This window comes from Ahaetulla prasina, chromosome 15 (genome assembly GCF_028640845.1).
Source record: "Ahaetulla prasina isolate Xishuangbanna chromosome 15, ASM2864084v1, whole genome shotgun sequence".
In the NCBI taxonomy this organism is placed as follows: domain Eukaryota; kingdom Metazoa; phylum Chordata; class Lepidosauria; order Squamata; family Colubridae; genus Ahaetulla; species Ahaetulla prasina.
The window spans coordinates 7266198-7287472 of NC_080553.1; the positions used below are offsets into that span (position 1 = coordinate 7266198).

Sequence of the window (21275 nt, forward strand, 5' to 3'; positions counted from 1 at the left end):
GAACAGCCCTCTCTCAACGGAGGGGGAGGGATATGACATCATCTATCTCCAGTCTACAACCCAGGCCTTTCAGCAGTTCCACGAAGGCTCCTCACCCATTTGCACCACTCAGGTGACCTGAGGATACAGACGAACCTCCAAGTGGCCTCAGTGACCCTCTTAAAGGATGCAAATGACCAGCTGTCTGCAAGAAGTATAAATCCTTCCATTCCCCCACCATCCAGTCAGAGCTGAAGAAGCTTCTTGGATGAGAAATGAAACGTCTTCAAAGAAAAAAACGAAGTCCAGTTGTCTCTTGGGGGGAAAAAAAGCACCTTTGGAACTGAAAAAAAAACCAGTAACAGCTCCAGTTTGGGATTCTGTTTTAGTTCCAGAGGGAAACTACTGTTCTGCTTTCACCCCTCCTCAAGAATCAACCAGAATTCTGTGATGAAGAATTCTTCTCAATTATTCTTGCGTGGCTGGTTTGGTTCTTCCCTCCACTCAAAAAAAAAAAAAAAAAAAAAAAGGCTGCATTCTGTAAATTGTGAGATTAGGTAATATTTCAAGTTGCCCGTGCTGGACATACAAAGATGGCTCTTATCAAATATGGAGTGCACTATTTAATATAAGATGCAGCTAGAACAGGGGCCCTCAAACTCCAGCCCGCAGGCTGGGTAAGGCCTGCCGAAGCCATTAATCCAGCCCGGGCTGCCCCCGCCCACATAGCCCCACCTACCCGCTGGCCCTCACCTGCCTTCTGGAGGCTGAGGAGGCCAAAAATGGAATGCGCAGAGGCCTCAGGAGGCCAAAACTGGGCCCGTTTTTGGCCTTTCTGGCCTCCAGAGAGAGAGAAGGAGGGAGAGAGAGAAACACACACACACACACACACACACACACACACACACACACACAAACAGAAGTCCCTCACACACATACACACACACACACCCCGGCAACCACATCCTAACCTGCTTTCCACCCCCAGGAACATAACAAAGTTTAATTTGTGTGTATTGTTTAATGGACTGCTAAATTGGCCACGTCCATCCAGGCACATGACCATGCTCACCCAGCCGGTCCGCCCCTCCCCCCCACAGTCTAAGGGACCATGAATTGGCCCCCCTGTTTAAAAGGTACGAGAACACCTGAGCTAGATTTATAGGTGTGACAATAAAATTGAGGAGGCTGGGCTGTTGGCAACCCTGAAGGCTGCAAAATGGCCCCTGCCAGGAGGACCAATCGTTAACTCTGAAGCGAACGTAGCTGGGACCATTTTGCCAGCTGTATTCCTTGAGGCTGTGATATCTCAAAGTACCTGCCATAGAGGTATTTTGGAGAGAAAAAAAAACAGAGCAAAACAACAGTCCAGAAATATTCTCCCTAACAGATTGGCTGCTTTTGATTTACCAAAAATGAGCAATTAAAAACAATTAACTTGAAAAAACTCAAGGAGGTGTTCTCCATTTCAGCTTGAATAGGTGTCTCTGCAAATCCCATTTTGGTTTCTAAAATAACTTTGGAACTTCTGGATGTAAAAGTTACAATTACAATTAAATTGTGATAATGGTCTAATCTAGTGTGTTATGAAATAGCAATAGCATTTAGACTTGTATACCACTTCACAGTGCTTTACCGTCCTCTCTAAGCGGTTTACAGAGTCAGCCTCTTGCCCCCAACAATCTGGGTCCTCATTTTACCCACCTCAGAAGGATGGAAGGCTGAGTCAACCTTGTGCCTGGTGAGATTCGAACTGCCAAATTGCAGGCAGCCGATAGGCAGCAGAAGTAGCCTGCAATACTGCATTCCACTGCACCAAATGATACTATCAGAAATTCCTAAAATTTAAATCGGTATCCATCAGCCAGACTTTAAGGGAGAACTCTGCAATGCCCACCCACTCACCCAAAAATGGCATCTTAAAGCGAGCGGTCTAGTAAATCATTTGGCTTGGAAAACAGGTAAACGTGGATGTCCATTTGCATGGAAGTCTTCGCTGGCAGGGAGAATATTTTGGCATATAGCTATTCCTTCCTCTCTTTGGCTTGACCCGTGGGCCTGACGTTTTCTTTTCAGCGGAAGACGAAGAGGAGACAATAGAAGAGCAGGAAAAGAAGGAAGGAAATGTCAATCATCAGATGGAGCTGTCCACGCTGGCGAAGGAAGGTGAGTGCGACAACAGCTGCAGCGTTTTTCCACAAGGGCCGTGTTTCTCAAACTTTTCTTGCCCATGGACACCCTTTAAATACCTTTTGTGGCCATGAACCCCCAAGATTTAACATTTAACACGTAACATTTAACGTTTCTTCTAGCCTTCGCGGACGTCCTGTGATGAGAACCACTGCCATACGGCATTACAAAATATAGGTAGTCTCGGTTAACAGCTCCTTGTTCAGCGATCATTCACAGTTACGACTAGTTTCTAGGTTTCTAGGTGAGCAACTTTCTTGCCTAAGACAGTACTAGAACTCACAGCCTCCTGGTTTCTAGGTGAGCACCTTTCGTGCCTAAGACAGTACTAGAACTCACTGCCTCCTGGTTTCTAGGTGAGCACCTTTCGTGCCTAAGACAGTACTAGAACTCACTGCCTCCTGGTTTCTAGGTGAGCACCTTTCGTGCCTAAGACAGTACTAGAACTCACTGCCTCCTGGTTTCTAGGTGAGCACCTTTTGTGCCTAAGACAGTACTAGAACTCACTACCTCCTGGTTTCTAGATGAGCACCTTTCGTGCCTAAGACAGTACTAGAACTCACAGCCTCCTGGTTTCTAGGTGAGCACCTTTCATGCCTAAGACAGTACTAGAACTCACTGCCTCCTGGTTTCTAGGTGAGCACCTTTCGTGCCTAAGACAGTACTAGAACTCACTGCCTCCTGGTTTTTGGTGAGCACCTTTCGTGCCCGAGACAGTATTAGAACTCACTGCCTCCTGGTTTCTAGGTGAGCACCTTTCGTGCCCAAGACAGTACTAGAACTCACAGTCTCCTGGTTTCTAGGTGAGCACCTTTCGTGCCTAAGACAGTACTAGAACTCACAGTCTCCTGGTTTCTAGATGAGCACCTTTCATGCCTGAGACAGTACTAGAACTCATGGTTTTCACAGTTGAAGAAATAGTGGGTCTGACCGGTCCAGCCATCCCAGCAATACTTCTGGTGGCCTTAGCACTTTGGCAGCCAGCTCACATTTAGAACAATTGTCTGGAAGTGGAGTCACGGCAACTGTGGACTTACTGTCTTGTTGGTTTGAGATGTTTTGCTGTCCATCTAAGCAGCTTCTTCGATCTGAGCGAGTTGGTTAGGGCAGCGGTCCCTAACCTCTTCAGCTAGGAGGGGGGGAGAGGGAAACTGGGCTGCACGTGCGGTGGGCTGGCACTCAACACACATGCGCAGCTCAACTCACACAAGCGACAGGCCAGCAGGCACACGCAGTTCCACTGCAAAATGAGCTGTTTGCATGCGCGCTGGCCCGCCCTTTCGCAGCCCGGTTCCAAATAGGCCAGGGCCAATAGTGGACTGCAGCCTGGGTTGGGGACCCCTGGGTTAGGGCAATCTGAGTAGACAAGGCCTTTTTGGAATGAGGGGTCCTTGGTGCTCTCTGAGCTTGGGTTTTTTTCTTGCAAACCTTTCATTACCTAAATTAGGTAACAAAATGTCTGCAAGAAAAGCACCAAGCTCAGAGATCACCAAGGACCACACCGCCACCTCCTCCTCCTCCTCTTCCCTGCAAACCTCTCTCCCTTCTAGCATTGATGATGTTATCTAGTTTGGATAATGAAATGCCTTGAAGAAAGCAAGCTCAGAGAGCAGCGGCTGCAAATATTCTCCTTAAGTTACTGGAATATGCCAACTCCTGAAATTCTCATGGGTAATCCTGCACCCACCTCAGGTCTCTTCCCCTGAGTGTGTGGCAATATGTCAATAGTCTTTCGATGAAGAAGCCGCTTGGATGGGCAGCGAAGGATCTCAAATCAACAAGAAAATGAACCCAGTTTGCCCTAACTCGACTTCCAGGCAACTCTAACCTGGATAACCGAGAATCTTCGTCAACATTTACGACAGTCGCAGGCTCCCACGTCACATGATCGCTACTTGCAACCTTCCCTTGCCAGTTTCCCACAATCAAAGTAAATGAAAATCAACCGATGGAAGAGAAGTTGCCTTCAGGAATTGCGGGAGCTTCATCCCTGGAAGCTTTCAAGAAGAGACTGGGACTGCCATCGGTCAGAAATGGTGTAGGGTCTCCTGCTTGGGCAGGGGGCTGGATTAGATGACCTACAAGGTCCCTTCCAACTCAGTTAATCTGTTAAATCTGTCTCCCCCCCCGCCCTCCATCTCGTTTGTAGCTGAGCTGCCTTTGGATGATCTGATGAAAATGTACGAAGGAGCCTTTGCTGAGAACTTCCACTGGCCCCAGCCAAAGCTGGAAGAGGAGACAAGCGATGAAGGTACATCCTGGCAGAGTTTCTTTTCCAAATGTTTTCTTAGAAGGGACCAGCTTGGACGGAGAGAGGCGGATTTGTTCAGCTTTCCGTCACTCACTCCATTAATGTAATACTTGGCATGAATATGGAATTTTGAGGTATTCTGGGGGCATTTTGAGATATTCAGGAGGGATTATCTTGACCCCACCCCACCCCCCATGGTCAGAACCGCTCCCATCCTTTGGCTTTCCAAAAGGCCTTTGAAGACACGGCTAGGTCAGCTAGCCTGAGGCCCTAATGGGGGTGTGGCACGTTGGAGGTGGCTGATGGGATAGAGAACACCCCACTTCCTCTCTCTCTATGCACTCTCCTCCCTCCCTCTTCATCCTGCTTAAACTTATTTAAATTGGCTTTTTAAATATTTATTGTTTTAATGTTTTAATCAATGTCTGGCTTTCAGCCAGATGGGTGGCATACCAGTTGGATGAAGGAAGAGTGAATGAATGAATGAATGAATATATCCAGCATAGCACTAAAAACCAAGGTGTTTTTTTTAAAAAAAATTATTTATTCTTTATTTAGACATGGAAGATCACCCGGTTGAAAGGGAACTCCTTCAAAAGGAGGTCATCTCGATTGAATCTCTCCTCAGCATCGAGCAGTACAAGGGAGCTGAGAGAATGATGGCCAGCAAGAACCGCGGGCGAGATATAGCCGAAGTGGCGGCCACAGCGGAAGCCCTGTTGCCGAAAGGCAGCGCCCGGATCACCACTGCGGTAAATCCATCTGTTGGTTTGGTTGGGTTGGTCTTGAGATTTCACTGGTGGTAGGCAGGCAGTCCTCGACTTACGACCTTTTAAAAAATATATATATAAATTTTATTAATTTTCTATTAATTACATTCCTTCGTGCTTAGCAATACTCAAGAGGAACGGGTAGGTACTCCGCTGACACCATGGATCACCTATATGGAGGTAGTCCTTGACTTCTAGCCATTCATTTAGTGACCGTTCAAAGAGTTGTGCCAGTGGCCTAGAGGTGGAGCTCTCACCTCACAGTCAGGAGGCTGTGAGTTCGATCCTAGGTAGAGGCAGATATTTCTCTCTCTGGGCACAATGAGATTATATCTGCTGATTAAAACTCCGCATTGGTGACAGGAAGGGCATCCAGCCAGTAAACACTCAGCTCCATTCAGTTGCCATTCTTAGTCTCCACCCCCTTTTTCCAACCATTGGTAAAATAAATTCCAAGTTTGATAATATTCTGTGTCTTCTTCATTTGATTTTCAGTGTAAGTCTGTCCATTTCTGCACAATCTAGTATTTTCCTAATTGTCTCTTCATCTTGAGGTGTTTCTTCATTTTTCCAATATTGTGCAAAGATAATCCTTGCTGTTGTTAAAATGTGTAATACTAAATACATACGTCTCTTACCAAATTTTTCTGATATCATTCCCTAATAAACAGTTCAGTTTTAAAGTCTACATGTTTCCCTGTTATCTTTTCTAGCCATCGGTGTATTTTTGCCCAATTTTTTTTTTTAGCACAGGTCCACCACATATGATGAAATGTGCCTGTCTTTTGATTATATTTCCAACATTTGCTAGACATGTTTTTAAACATTCTAGCTAACCTCACAGGTGGTAAATGGCCCTCTATAAAACATTTTATATGCATTTTCTTTATAAGAAGTTGCGACCTTTTGTTTAGTGGTCAAAGTTATGACAGTGCTGGGAAAAAAAAAGTAACGGACAACCATTTTTCATCCTTAATGACTGTTGCAGCATCCCCATGGTCACGTGAGCGTCTGGATTTTGATTCCTTATAACTATGGGGATGCCACAACGGCAACAGTCCTAAGTGTGAAAAAAGTCCCTTTTTTCAGTCCCTAAATGACCTTGTTGTAAGTCGAGAACTAGTGTCATGAAGGGAGCAGCACAGTGTCACGGAGGAGAAGAAATGTGTTTGCCCAATTTTTTGCAGGTCAAATACAACACCCCTCCCCTCTTGTACGGCTCCCTCCGAGAATATCAGAAGATTGGCCTCGATTGGTTGGCCAAGCTGTACAAGAAGAAGCTGAACGGCATCTTGGCTGACGAAGCCGGCCTTGGGAAGACAGTACAGATCATCGCCTTCTTCTCGCACCTGGCCTGCAACGAAGGTACGCGCTCTTCTGTCATGTAAACGGGCCAGGTAACGAAATGGAATAGGAGTAGAACAGGACAGAACAGAACAGGAGGGGAAGGAGAAAGGGAGAAGGAGGAGCAGAGAATAGAATACAACAGAAAAACAGGAATAGAATAGAATGGAATGGAACAGATCTGGAAGGGACCTTGGATATCTTCTAGTCCAGCCCCCTGCTCAGCCATCTCTATTCCATCACAGATAAGGGCTTCCTAGACTCTTCTTAAAAACCTCCAGTGATGAAGCACCCACGATTTCTGAAGGCAACTTCTGTTCCATTGGTTAACTGTTCTCACTGTTAGGAAGTTTCTCCTTAATTTTAAGTTGCTTCTCTCCTTGGTTAGTTTCCAGCCATTGTTTCTTCTCCTGCTCTCCTCTGGTGCTTTGGAGAGTAGTTTGAACCCCTCTTCTTTGTTCGCAGCCCCTCAAATACTGGAATACTGCTATCATGTCACCCCTAATCCTTCTTTTCTCTAGACTAGAAAATCCAAAATCCTGCAGCCGTTCTTCGTATGTTTTAGTCTCCAGATTATCATAGTTGCTCTTCTCTGAACCTTTTCCAAAGTCTCAACATCTTTTTTTTTTTTTGTGGTATGGTGACCAAAAACTGATTGCAATATTCCAGGTGTGTGGTCTTACTAGGGTTTTATAAAGTGGTACTAGTCCTTCACGTGATCTTGATTCTGTGCCTCTTGTTTATAGAACCCGGGGATGGATTCTTAGCCTCTCTTCTTGGTCTTCCTTTCCAGGGGATTGGGGTCCTCACCTTGTCGTCGTCCGAAGTTGTAACATTCTGAAGTGGGAGCTGGAGCTGAAACGTTGGTGCCCCGGTCTAAAAATCCTGCTCTACATCGGTACCCAACGAGAACTAAGAATGAAAAGACAGGTAGATGGTTTTATTAGTTCAAATCCATTGGGGGCGGGGTTACCAAACCCCAATTCTTCAACCGAGGGCTTTCATCCGTTTGTCCCAAAGGTGCTTTTTCTAAAGGCAAGCTGGACTTCAGCCTCAGAGCTGAAGAAGCTTCTTGGGATGAGAAGCGAAATGTCTTCAAGGAAAAACAAAGGAAGTCCAGTAGCCTCTCGAAAAAGCACCTTTGGGACAACCATGACCTGGATGACTGAGAATCTCCACAGATCTTTAGCCAGGCTCTTTGGAATGAACCCCCTTCAAATGGTGTGGGAGTTGGAATGGATTTCCAGGGGGAAAAAATTGCAGACTACAGGAACCCTTTGCAATACTCAGGTGACCCTGAGGACACAGAGAAACCTCCAAGTGCCACAACCGACCCTCTAAAAGGATGCAAATGACCAGCTGCCCTGCAAGGAATATAAATCCTTCCATTCCCCACTATCCCGTCAGAGCTGAAGAAGCTTCTTGGATGAGAAGCGAAACGTCTTCAAGGAAAAACAAAGGAAGTCCAGTAGCCTCTCGAAAAAGCACCTTTGGGACAACCATGACCTGGATGACTGAGAATCTCCACAGATCTTTAGCCAGGCTCTTTGGAATGAACCCCCTTCAAATGGTGTGGGAGTTGGAATGGATTTCCAGGGGGAAAAAATTGCAGACTACAGGAACCCTTTGCAATACTCAGGTGACCCTGAGGACACAGATAAAACCTCCAAGTGCCTCAACCGACCCTCTAAAAGGATGCAAATGACCAGCTGCCCTGCAAAGAATATAAATCCTTCCATTCCCCACTATCCCGTCAGAGCTGAAGAAGCTTCTTGGATGAGAAGCGAAACGTCTTCAAAAGAAAAAACAAGAAAGTCCAGTTGCCTGCTGAAAAACCACCTTTGGGACAACCATGACCTGGATGACTTGAGAATCTCCATAGACATTTAGCTATGGACTTTCTTGGTTTTTTTTTTGTTCCTTGAAAAAGTTCAGTTTCTCATCCAAAAAGATTTTTTCCAGTTTTCCAAGGAGTGAAATGTTTTCAAAGAAAAACCAGAAAGTCCAGTTTGAAAAAAGCACCTTTGGGACAACCATGACCTGGATGACTGAGAAGCTCCATAGACTTTCACCATTTGGTTGTGAACTGAGCTAGACTTGCTTCTAAGCTTCTTAAATCCAGCCAAATCAGGGTTCTTCAATCTTGACATCTTGAAGATGTCTGGGCTTCAACTCTCAGAATTTCCCAGCCAGCGTGAGGAGAGGGGTTGGGCTTTCTTAATCAATGGTTTGCTGAAAGAGTTTTGATTGACTGAGTTTGTGCACTCATGGCTTGAGTTTTCCTTAAGCCACGGTTGGGTTTTCTTAAGTTATGGTTTGCAAAGAGCCTGGCAATTACTTGTTCTTCAGAAAGAAATGTTTAGGTAGGTGTCAAAGGCTTTCCTGGAATGTTGTCACTCACCTGACAGAAAATAGGGGAGTGGGATACAGGGGAACATTCCTGCCAAGAGTTTTTTTAATCCACAAGTTAATACAGGTGTAGACTCTAGAATCTAAATCTTTGTTTATTTTGCCTTCCTTCCTTCCTTCCTTCCTTCCTTCCTTCCTTCCTTCCTTCCTTCCTTCCTTCCTTCCTTCCTTCCTTCCTTCCTTCCTTCCTTCCTTCCTTCCTTCCTTCCTTCTATAGGAGTGGACAGAACCCAACAGTTTTAACGTCTGCATCACCTCCTACAAGCAGCTCTTCAAAGGCCACCAAGCCTTCATGAAGATACGATGGAAGTACCTCATTGTAGACGAGATGCAACAGATCAAGAACATGACGGAGAAGCACTGGGAAGCCCTCTTCCACCTTCGCAGGTCTGGACCCCATCAAAACCCGCCTTTTCTCCACCCTGTGGAATACTTAAGCCCTGGTTCTCGTAATGTAGGGTAGACCACTTCGTCATCCTCAATGGTTTGAGCCTCATCTGGGCCAGGAATCCAAATTCAGCTCTCTTTGGGTTACGTTCCAACTGCCATTTCTCAAAAGAAGCTAAGGAATATATATAGAATAGAATAGAATAGAATAGAATTTTATTGGCCAAGTGTGATTGGACACCCAAGGAATTTGTCTTGGTGCATATGCTCTCAGTGTACATAAAAGAAAAGATACGTTCATCAAGGTACAACATTTACAACACAATTGATGATCAATATAAATCATAAGGATTGCCAGCAACAAGTTATAGTCATACAGTCATAAGTGGAAGGAGATTGGTGATGGGAGCTATGAAACGATTAATAGTAGTGCAGATTCAGTAAATAGTCTGACAGTATTGAGGGAATTATTTGTTTAGCAGAGTGATGGCCTTCGGGAAAAAACTGTTCTTGTGTCTAGTTGTTCTGGTGTGCAGTGCTCTATAGCGTCGTTTTGAGGGTAGGAGTTGAAACAGTTTATGTCCAGGATGCGAGGGGTCTGTAAATATTTTCACGGCCCTCTTCTTGATTCGTGCAGTATACAGGTCCTCAATGGAAGGCAAGTTGGTAGCAATTATTTTTTCTGCAGTTCTAATTATCCTCTGAAGTCTGTGTTTTCCTTGTTGGGTTGCAGAACCAAACCAGACAGTTACAGAGGTGCAAATGACAGACTCAATAATTCCTCTGTAGAACTGGATCAGCAGCTCCTTGGGCAGTTTGAGCTTACTGAGTTGGCGCAGAAAGAACAGGCAGTCCTTGATTTACAACCGTCCATTTAATGACCGTTCAAAGTTACACCACCAAACAAAGTGACTTACGGCCATTGTCCACACTTAACGACCATGGTAACATCCTCCATGGTTAAGTAATCAAAATTCAGACACCTGGAAACTGGTTCGTATTTATGACGGTTGCAGTGATTCTCTTTGGCGACCTTCTGACGAGCAGAGTCAATGGAGAAGCCAAATTCAATTAACAATCATGTTACTGCAGTGATTCCTTTAACAATGGGGCCCCAGAAAGGTCGTAAAGTGGGTCAAAGCTCACTCAACAAATGTCTCACTTAGCAACAGAAACGGGGTCATAAGCCAAGGACTATCTGTATCTGTGTGTAAAGAGGGTCTATGTGCAATGGAATGGCGATGGGGTGACCTTGGAGGAGAGGAAGAGAGGCTGCCTAGGGCAGGGGTCCCCAACCCCCGGGCTGCAGCCCACTACCGGGCCGTGGTCTATTTGTAACCGGGCAGCAGGCTGGTGCAGATGGATGTAGCTGGACTCACACAAGTGGCGGGCCAGTGCACACATACACACAGCCCCATTTGCGGTTGAGCTGTTCTGAACCAGCTCCCCAAACACGACAAACCCTCTGAAGGGTGAAAATTTGGGTGCGTCTTATACACCGAATGTAGACCCGCTAGCCCCCACCCTTTGGCCTTTTCCTCCCAGCAATTTACCTCCTTGCAGCAAAGAGCAAACAGCCTGTTTCAGCTTCAGTTAGCACAAGCAGCTGATTGTTGGTTGGATCTGCCTCCTGACCCTCAGCTGTTTCAGGCTGCAGGGATTGCGATGGCCTCTTGCCACGCGGGCCTCCGCTGTTTGCTGCAAGGAGGCAGATTGCTGGGGGGCAGGTTTTTTTTCTTGTGCTAATCAGGCTGTGCTGAAAATGAAACTAAAGCAGGCTATTTGCCGCAAGGAGGAAAATTGCTGGGAGGCAGAGGCAGATTTTTTTTTTCTTGTTTTCCTCCCCAAAATAGGTAGGTGCATCTTATAGTCTGGAGCGTCTTATACTCCGAAAAATACAGTATGTATGTTGAATGAAAATGTACATATAAACTATAACCAAAAAAAGTATCAGTGGGAAGTTTGGACCATCTGACTTGGAAGATTATGTTCATGTAACCTTACACTAAAGTAGAAGGAGGCTGCTTGGTTGTGTTTCTTTGTCTGGTTTCTCTGGGAGGACTGACACTGTGCCCCCCCATTCCCCCCACCTCTCTTTGTAGTCAGTACCGCTTACTCCTGATCGATACCCCTCTGCACAACACCTTGATGGAACTGTGGACCATGGTGCACTTCCTGATTCCAGGAATCTCCAAAGCTTACCTGGATTTCCCAGTGAAAGCGGCCAACGAGGAGAATCAAGACTACTGCCATAAGCTGGTCATCAGGCTGCACAGGGTGAGACCCTCAAGGGGGCGGGGGCTGGAATTGGGCCCAGGGAATAGGATTTGACGAAGGTTATGTTAGAAACATACAACACTGGCAGCAGGAAAAATGGTTCATCAAGGCTGCCCTTTATTTGGTTTTTATTCTCTCTCTCTCTCTCTCTCTCTCTCTCTCTCTCTCTGCCTTTCCCTCTCCCTCTCTCTTTCTTTCTTGTCCATTTGCTTCTTGAAAAAGCACCTTTGGGACAGCCATGACCAGGATGATGAGAATCTTCATACTTTCCTTCCTTCCTTCCTTCCTTCCTTCCTTCCTTCCTTCCTTCCTTCCTTCCTTCCTTCCTTCCTTTCTTTCTCTCTCTCTCTCTCTCTCTCTCTCCCTCCCCCCCTCCCTCCTTCCCTCTTTTCTTTTTTCCCTTTTAATTAATATTTTTGTTAATTTTTATTTTATTTTTTTGGCCGGGGGATGGACGGCTGTTTATCCCAAGCACGTTTAAGCTTCATTTCCTAATGACTTGACTCCCTCCCACCACTGAAAGTTGGTTCACGCTTCAGCTACTCTTTCTGTGAAGTGATATTTCCCGTCGTTATTTTTGAACGTCTGAATATTCATCGCCTCTTCCTCCCTTCTCTCCCTCTCTCCCTCCCTTCCATCTCTCTTTTCCGCAGATGATCCAGCCGTTCATCTTGCGTAGATCAAAAAGGGACGTGGAGAAGCAGCTGACGAAGAAGTACGAACACGTGCTCAAGTGCCGGCTTTCCAACAGACAGAAAATGATGTACGAAGACGTCATTCTCCAGCCCGAGTAGGTGTTTCTGAGTTGAACATTAAAGCAGGGGTCTCCAACCTTGGCAACTTTAAGACTTGTGGACTTCAACTTCAAGTTGTGGACTTCAACTTCTGGGAGCTGAAATCCATAAGTCTTAAAGTTGCCAAGGTTGGAGACCCCTGTGTTAAACCATTAAAGATGAGCTTGTTGATCGAAAGATTGGCAGTTCAGCGGTTTGAATCCCTAGTGCCGTGTAATGGAGTGAGCTCCCGTTACGTGTCCCAACTTCTGCCAACCTAGCAGTTCGAAAGCCCGTAAAAAACGCAAGTAGAAAAATAGGGACCACCTTTGGTGGGAAGGTAACAGCGTTCCGTGCGCCTTTGGCGTTTAGTCCATGCCGGCCACATGACCACAGAGACGTCTTCGGACAGCATTGGCTCTTTGGCTTTGAAACGGATATGAGCAGCACCCCCTAGAGTCAGGAACGATTAGCACGCATGTGCGAGGGGAACCTTTACCTTTAATGGATCCTTAATAATTAACATGTTCCCCCTTCAAGCTTGCCCGGAAAGGGCAGATGCAAGTACCATTCGACTCACAACCATACAGGTGGTCCTTGGACTTACAACCATTTGTTTAGTGACCGTTTAAAGTTACAGCAGCACTGAAAAAAAATGACTTTTTAAACCGATCCTCACATTCACAAGCCTCGTGATCAAAATTTGAGCACTTCCAAAGAAAGTCAAGGGGAGAAGCCACATTTGCTTAACAAACACATGGATTCACTTAACAACTGCAGTGAATGGTTTAACATCCGTGATTGTGAAAAATCGGGCACTGGGCTCACTTAACGATTTGCCTTGCTTAGCAGAAAGGAAATCCTGGTCCCCATTGTGGTCGTAAGTCGAGGACTGCCTGTGAAGGAGCCTGCCTATTGCAGTCATGACAGTCAAAACAACAGGCCATACAAAGGACTGACCCGATTTTGCAACCTCTCTTGCAGTGGTCATTAAGCGAATGCAGTGCAAATGGTGGTTGTCAGTCAACACCACTTATTGTTAAGTGAACTCATTCTTTGCTATGGGGCATTTTTGCTGAAATCTGAAAATAGATACCAGTTTTTGGCAAAAAAAAACACACATTATACATCACAAATGTTCCAATTGGGACCAGTTGCCAAGCACCTAAAATAAAGTCAGATTTAGCTTTTCAGATCCGGAGATCCTCCCTACAAATGTCTATGGAGATTCTCAGTCATCCAGGTCATGGTTGTCCCAAAGCAGGGGTGAAATTCTACTGGTTTAGACCAGTTCAGGAGAACCGCTAGGGATTATGGGCATCAGTTTGCCTAAGCCCGGCTGGTCAGCGCACTCCTCTTCCGGCCGCTCGACATTCCACAGAATTTGACGTTAAATGCAGCAGAGAGAATGCTAACTTTTCTCCCTCCATTCAGAATGGAGCTGCTGCAACCTGTCCCTTTAAGGTAATCCCCAGGAGGGAGGGGGATGGGGGGGTGAGCAGCTGGAATGGAGCCGTTTTTGTGAAAGGCAGGAAAATGGGGAAGGGGATTTTCCTGCCTGTCATCCATTCCTCAATCTCAGCACAGACGGAGGGAAGGATGGTAGGCAGGAATATTCCCCTCCCCATTTTCCTGCCATTCATGACAAGGAGTGGCTGGGAGGGGAGGGGCCGGTGAGGAGCCCCTCCAGGTGAGTGATGTTGAGTTCGCCATGCCCACCCAGTCACATGACCTCCCCCCAACAAGCCACACCCACAGAACCAGTAGGGGAAATTTTTTAACTTCACACCTGTCCAAAAGGTATTATTTTTTCAAGAGGCAACTGGACTTTCTTGTTTTTTCTTTGAAGACGTTTCGCTTCTCATCCAAGAAGCTTCTTCAGCTCTGACTGGATGGTGGAGAATGGAAGGATTTATACTAAAGAATGCAGGTCATTTGCATTCTTTCAGAGAGGCGTTGAGGCCACTTGGAGGTTTATCTGTATCCTCAGGGTTACCCGAGTAGTAACCCTCCAGATGTGTTTGGGGCCTTCTTGGAACTGCTGAAAGGATTGGATTGTAGACTAGAGATAGATGATGTTGCATCCCTCCCCCTCTGTTGAAAGAGGGATGTTCAGTTTTGACATCCATGGCCGCTTTGACCCCTCTTTCAAACCAGCAGTGTCCAAAATGTAGACTTTGCTGTCTTCCAAAGAGTGGCCACTCAAAGTGAAACATCCTCAAAGAAAAAAACCAGAAAGTCCAATTGCCTCTTGAAAAAACACCTTTGCAATAACCATGGCCAGGATGACTAAGAATCTCCAGAGACATTTGTAGGGAGGAGAACTCTGGATCTGAAAAGCTAAATCTGACTTTATTTTAGGTACTTGGCAGTACGGGAAGGATAGTGGCCATCAGAACTTCAAAACTCAGTCATGAGTAATTTTTTGGGGTGTGTGTGTGTGTGTGTGTGTGTCTGTGTGAGAGAGAGAGAGAGAACTTCAAATAGTCACTAACTGATTCATAAGTCAGGGTCTCCAAGTAGAGCTAACGTAAAGTCTTGGCCAATAAGGCCCTGATCCCATGGACATCACACACAATCTTCACTCTTCTAGTTTTGAGCGTCCACTTTCTTCTCCTCGGCAGGACCCAAGACGCTGTGAAAAGCGGGCACTTTGTCAGCGTTCTTCACGTCTTGATGCAGCTGCAGAAGATCTGCAACCACCCGGATCTGATCAACCCTCGGCTGTGCAGCTCCTCTTACGTTTCAGAGGCGTTGCAGTTCTCGACCGCCTCGCTGGCCTTAAAAGCCTTAGAGAGCAGCCTGTGGAAGGTGAGCTGAAGGCTTGGACTTGCAAGGTGCCCTTGTTGGGTGAGGAAGAGGGAAAACCTTTCCGACTTATCTCATTTCTGACTTTATTCTTTTGCCCCAAGGCATGGCCAAGGACTTTACAGTGTGTGTTTATGTATGTGTGTGTGAAAGAGAGAGAGAGATAGACTAATGATAGAAGAGGGAGAATCTTTTCGACTTCTTTTGCCCCAAAGTGTGACAAGGACTCTACAGTATGTGTGTGTGTATGTGTGAGAGAAAGAGAGAGAGAGAGAAAGATATGAAATGGACTAACGATAGAAGAGAGCCTTTGTAACTCAAGGTTGAATTGCTGGGTCCTTGTTGCTCTCTGAGCTCGGTAGTTTTCGTGCAGACATTTCATGACCCAACTAGGTAGCATCATCAGTGCTAGAAAGAAATGCGATTTGCAGCGTGAAGGAGGAGGAGATGGGAGGAGGAAGAGGAGGACTGGGGGGGTCCTTGATGCTTTCTGAGCTTGGTTGTTTTCTTAGCAGACCTTTCATTACCAAACTAGGTAACATCATCAGTCTTCCAAACAAAAGGGGCTAAATCAAATTATAACGAGTACCTCAAGATACACTTTCTTCCCTCTTGGCCATCCTCTAGGTTGCAGACCTGAGTGTCTTTGACCTGATCGGGCTCGAGAAGAAAATGACGCGTTATGAATCCCAGGTGGTGCCCAAGCAAAAAATAACGCGGAAGCTTATCGAAGAGATTTACACCTCTCCCCTGCCGCCTCCCAGGCCACCTCCCGTCAAGCTGAAGCCCAACAGGTAAGCAGCACCCAGCCTTCCATAACATCACTGCCCCTTGTTCAGCCAACAGTTGTGTCTCGTCCGATCTCACCACAGCCGGGGCCTTCTTATCTGCTTCCGAACACGGAGGAATGTCCTAGTATGCCTCCCGGCCCCAGCCCTGGCTCCATGTCCAGACAGGCTGAGGAGGAGGAAGCACCCAGCTCTGGCTCCATGCCCAGGCAAACGGAGCAACTAGACCCCTCCCCCTCCTCCACAGCATGTGAGCCTGAGGGAGGTCAATTGCCAACAGCTGCAGACTGGAGTGACCCTCGCGTCAGAAGACTTGATAGGTGGCGGCGACAGAAGGAAGGGAGGGGCAGGCCTGGATAAGTGCTGAGTCATGGAGCCACACCCCATGGCCTATATAAAGGACCTGCTTTCTGGCATTCTCTGAGTCAGGCAAAGTCTAAACATATCTTGCTGAAGTCAGTTTCTGGTCTCCTGCCTGCCCTGAGGACTTTGCTGGGACTTTGGCAGAGCTGCAGAGGCACGCCTGATTTGGATTTCCCTGACCCGGCCGTCAGCGGAGGAGTGGGACACGACAACAGTAATGTTGATCAGATTGTTGTCCCTGTTCAGTTTTGCGTGGCATGTTGATGCTGTTGTGGCCTGCCAGCGGATCTGGCAGAAGATTCGGACATTGAGGAGGTTGGGGAGGACCATGGGCCAGTCCTGGAGTCTGGGGAAGGCTTTGATGAAGGCTCTGCGTCGGAGGCAGAGAGGGGGCCACAGCTGTATGCCAGTTATCAGCTGCCTTTGGAGTCAGACATCAGTGAGGCAGATGAACAGCTGGAGCCTGTTCCCAGTGTGTGCATGTGCAGAGTTGCCAGACGAAGAGCTAAAGTACAAGGGTGGACTTGGGAGTAAGGCCACAGGTGGACGATGAAGGGCCCCTCCAATAGCGAAAGGGGAGGGGTGGTTGCAAGAGACAATTAGTTCATTCCTGCATTCCCTGCCCAAGTATTGTGGCATCTGAAAGATATCGGCCTGGCCACTCTCCAAGGCTGATAAAGGTTGGTAATTGTGAATGATCTTGAAAGCCTGTGGGAGAGGAATGACTTTGCTGGAGAGGAATTCACTGTAAATTAAATAAAAGGGGTTTATCAGGACGAGGACTTGGCTTCGTGGTGCTGGGGAAGCCTAGGTCAGTACAGAACAGAACAGTTGCAAGCATGGGTCTCAATTTCAGAATGGCGTTCAAGGGAGGGAGGAAGGTTAAAGCATCTCCAAGGGTTTGGGCAGGGGTCCTCAACCTGGTCTGTGAACTGGCACCGATCTATGGCATGCCAAAAACAGGTTGATGCAAACAAGCAAAGCCCCATCTGTGGGATACATGCAACATGCAAAATTATGCCCCCTCCAAATCCCTGGTGCCCGAAAGGTTGGAGGCTGCTGGGTTAGGGCACCATACACATCCCTTAAATATTCGACTCCCCTCCCATGCTATGGTCATTAACGGATCAACAGAGTTGGAAATGGACCTTGTAGGCCATCTAATCCAAGCCCCCCACCCAAGCAGGAGACCCTACACCATTTCTGACAGATGGTAGTCCAGTCTCTTCTTGAAAGCCTCCAGGGATGAAGCTCCCACAACTTCCGAAGGCAACTTCTATTTTATGGGATGATTGTTATCCCTGTCAGAAAATGCCTCCTTATTTCCAAGTTGAATCTCTCCTTGTTCAGTTTCCATCCATTATTCCTTGTCTGGCCTTCAGGTGCTTTGGAGAATAGCTTGACCCCCCCCTCTCTGTGGTAGCCCCTCAAATATTGGACGACTGCTATCCTGTCTCCCCTGGTCCTTCTCTTCCCTAGACTAGCCATGCCCAGTTCCTGCAACCGTTCATCGTATGTTTTAGCCTCCATTCCCCTAATCATCCTGGTTGCTCTTCTCTGCACTCTTTCTAGAGACTCAACATCTTTTTTGTGTGTGTGGTGACCAAAACTGGATGTGGTCTTACTAAGGCTTTATAGAGCAGTATTAGTACCTCAGTTAATCTTGATTATATCCCTCTGTTAATGCAGTTTAGGATTGCATTGGCTTTTTTTGCTGCCCCCGCACACAGCACACTGTTGGCTCATATTTAATTGGTTGTCCACTAAGATTCCAAGCTCCATCTCCGTTACTGCTATTAAGCCTGGTTTCCCCCAGTCTATATGCGTACTTTTGGTTTTTCTTGCCTAAGTGTAAGACTTTCCTTTTCTCTACATTGAATTTCATTTTGTGAGATAGAGCCCCGGCTTTCAATCTGTCAAGATCCATCTGGATCTTGAGCCATTAAAAAAGATGCTGGAGTTTTTGGCTTAAGACATGAGAAACCCAACATCTGTCTCTTCCTTGAGCAGAGAGTTCCTAAATTTTAAAATATGGCTGAAAGAAGTCTCTAAAATACATTTTGCTTGGGTTTTTTTCTTGTTTTTTCCTGATGACTCCAAGAGTACTTTATGGGAAATCATCATAGCACCGAACCATTGTTGGGGTTTCTTTTTTCCAGATTATTTCAACCTGTTCAGTACGGACAAAAACCTGAAGGCAAGATGGTCACCTTTCCTAGCGCTCAAGTGCAGCGGGCCACCAGTGCAGCTACGGTTGCTCAGCAGGCCCAAGTGCGTGGAAGATCTCCCATGACAACTGTGTCTTCCAATCAGGGTGAGAAAGGTGATCCTTCTCGAGTTTCCTTCCTTGTCAACAAGGGTGGGTGGGTTCCCCTTCATGCTCATCCCCCCTCCCTCCCTCTCCCGTGACAAACCAGTCCTTGGAATTAAACCAGCCTTCCTCAACCTGGTGTCTTCCTGATCTATTGAGGTTCACCACAACCATCAGTACCAGCCCAGGTTGGAATTCCTGCACCTCTGGATGAAATCAAAGTTGAGGAAGCTGAATTCAGTCATCCAATGGAGGGCACGGATTGGGTAGATCCGCCTAATCATTTCTTCTCAAACCAGCATTTCCAGATGTGGACCTCAGGCCAGGCTGGGTTTTACAGATGTTGAGTTGTCCACTTGGGATTTTGATGAAGGAGTCCCAGGTCTTTTACCAGACCTTCTTACCTAGCTTGAGCTGCATTTCAGTGCTTTGGAAGCTCAAATCTGAAGTTGTTCTGTGAATTGTGAACCCAATTCTGTGGTTCTTCAACGTATAAGGTGCTCTCCTAGGTTTTGGTGGGCATCTTCCTGAATTTCAAGGCAGGATGCTCTTGTTCAATTCCCTTGGGCTGAGACATTTCCAGACATTTTAGTTCATTTATTCAATTTATACACCGCTCATCTCCGCCATCAAGTGACACTAGGCAGATTTCATTTTGATGGATTTTTCTCTGAAGAGCTGATTTTAAACTCTCCCACCCCATCCATTTTTCCCCCCTTTTGATCTGAAACTTAAGAATCAAAGAAAATAAAAAAATGAACGACAGCCCATTGTCCTGCTCTTTCTGGAGATGGTCCAGGCAAGCGACTTGGGGATTAAATGCTTACATTCTGCATCCCAAGTTTGGTTTTAATGGAGTCAATTCCAAGCCTGTTCACTAACCTTGGTGGGAGAATTTCATTTTGGTTCATCCTCAGAGAAACTTGATTGTGCTTTGTTCGAAAATCTGGAATGGAAGGTATCGAAGCATTCAAACAAGCCTTTCCTCATCCTTTTTTTTAAAAGCTTGAGCTGAAAGTGAACATTTCCAGCAGTATATTTAGACTGTGTGTGTGTTTGTGTGTCTTTGTTTGGTCTCAAATTCAGTGAGTGGTTAGGATGATGAATCTGCTTCTTCAGGACACCCCTACTTATTTGTTTGTTTGTTTGTTTCCCACCGTTATTATTTTTATAAATTACTCAAGGTGGCAAATGTATCCAACACATCTTTTTCCCTCCTCCTCTTTTCCTCACAACAACAATCCTGAGATAGGGGGGAGAGAGAGAGATGATAGATAGATAATGATAGATAGATGATAGATAATAGATGATAAATATAAATAAAGATGGATAGATAAATAGAGAGATAGAAAAATAGAAAGATAAATGAAAAATAGCTGGAGAGAGAGAAAGAGAGAGAGAGAGAGAGAGGAAGAGACTGGCTCAAGGTCACCCACCTGGTTTTCTTGCCAAAGGGAAGAACTAGAACTCACTGTCTCCCGCTTTCTAGCCCGGCACCTTAACCAACCTGGCTCTTTTTATACCACCCCGGCTCTCCTTTGATAAAGTTGGAGAACTTCATGTTGGAAACCCTTCCAAACTTTCAAAGCGAAGAGCTGGCAAATCCACCTGAACTCTCCCTCTCCCCTGCTCCTCCCCAAAGTTGTGTTCCCGTGTGTTTGTGCATGTGTGTTTACGTGCGTGTGAAGCTGAATTTGAGCATCGAGTTGCTTTCAGCGCCTTGATTTAAGGCTTCTAAATCATCTTCATTTAACGACCCCCATAATCCCGCGCGGGGTGGAGTCTGGGCAACTGAATGGAGCTAGCAGAGTGTTTTAATGGCCGGATGCCTTTCCTGTCGCCAGTGCGGAGTTTTTCTTCAGCAGATATATTCTCATTGTGTCCCAAGAGAGAAATATCTGCCCATACCTAGGATTGAACTCTCAGCCTCCCGATTGCGAGGCGAGAGCTCCACCTCTAGGCCAACCACACCACTCATTTAAGGCTCCCAAATGACTCTGGATTTTCCTTGCTTTTTTTTTTTTTTAAGACAACCTGTCTGTACTCAGTCCCCCCCCCCTCCCCCCCACTCCAGAAGTTAAAAACTTGTGACCGCTGAAATTTCTCTGTTGCTCGAAAGGAAAAAAAAAAAAAAGGACCTACTCTAACCGCTTATACCCCCTGACCTTATTGATTGCAGCCGCCGTTGCCGTCTCCTCGGCTGCCACAGCAGCGCCACCACAATTGCAGTCTTCCTCCAGTGTTCCTCCTCCTTCTCCTCTTCCTCTTCCTCCTCCAAGACATCAGCCAGCAATGACCTTCGCCAACGCAACTAGCCCGGCCCATCCAGTGAAACTGCGGGGCCAGGCTACCGCCCAGGGCCTCCAGCTAGGGCAGGCCCAGCCACAGGCCCCCCCCCCCACCATCCAACAGAATGTCCTGCCTCAGAGGCTCCTGTTAACCAGTCAGGCACAGGCTCGGTTACCCAGTAAGTGCCCCTCTGCCCTGCTTCCTAGGTTTCTCCAGCCTCCTCCTCCTCTTCCTCCTCCCTTCTCCTCCTCCTCCTCTTCCTCTTTTCCAAAGCTTCCCTGAGGTTAAGTTATTAGGCACTCTTAACAGTGTGTGCAGGGATACGCGTATAAGATA

General features: G+C 46.5%; 1 protein-coding gene across 14 annotated transcripts in view; it reads left to right on the forward strand.

The window, feature by feature from the left end:
• Positions 1-21275, forward strand: part of EP400 (E1A binding protein p400) — a 103528-nt gene that overhangs the window by 31282 nt on the left and 50971 nt on the right. For 9 of the 14 annotated variants that reach the window (XM_058158906.1, XM_058158897.1, XM_058158899.1 and 6 more), the window contains 12 exons: positions 2056-2145; positions 4319-4420; positions 4979-5172; positions 6378-6555; positions 7328-7464; positions 9161-9330; positions 11433-11607; positions 12261-12397; positions 15005-15191; positions 15816-15982; positions 18499-18662; positions 20830-21117. In XM_058158906.1, the coding sequence (XP_058014889.1) occupies positions 2056-2145; positions 4319-4420; positions 4979-5172; positions 6378-6555; positions 7328-7464; positions 9161-9330; positions 11433-11607; positions 12261-12397; positions 15005-15191; positions 15816-15982; positions 18499-18662; positions 20830-21117 (1989 nt within the window). The remainder of the gene's footprint in view (positions 1-2055; positions 2146-4318; positions 4421-4978; positions 5173-6377; positions 6556-7327; positions 7465-9160; positions 9331-11432; positions 11608-12260; positions 12398-15004; positions 15192-15815; positions 15983-18498; positions 18663-20829; positions 21118-21275) is intronic. The other 5 variants (XM_058158911.1, XM_058158901.1, XM_058158908.1 and 2 more) reach the window with 3 other exon arrangements.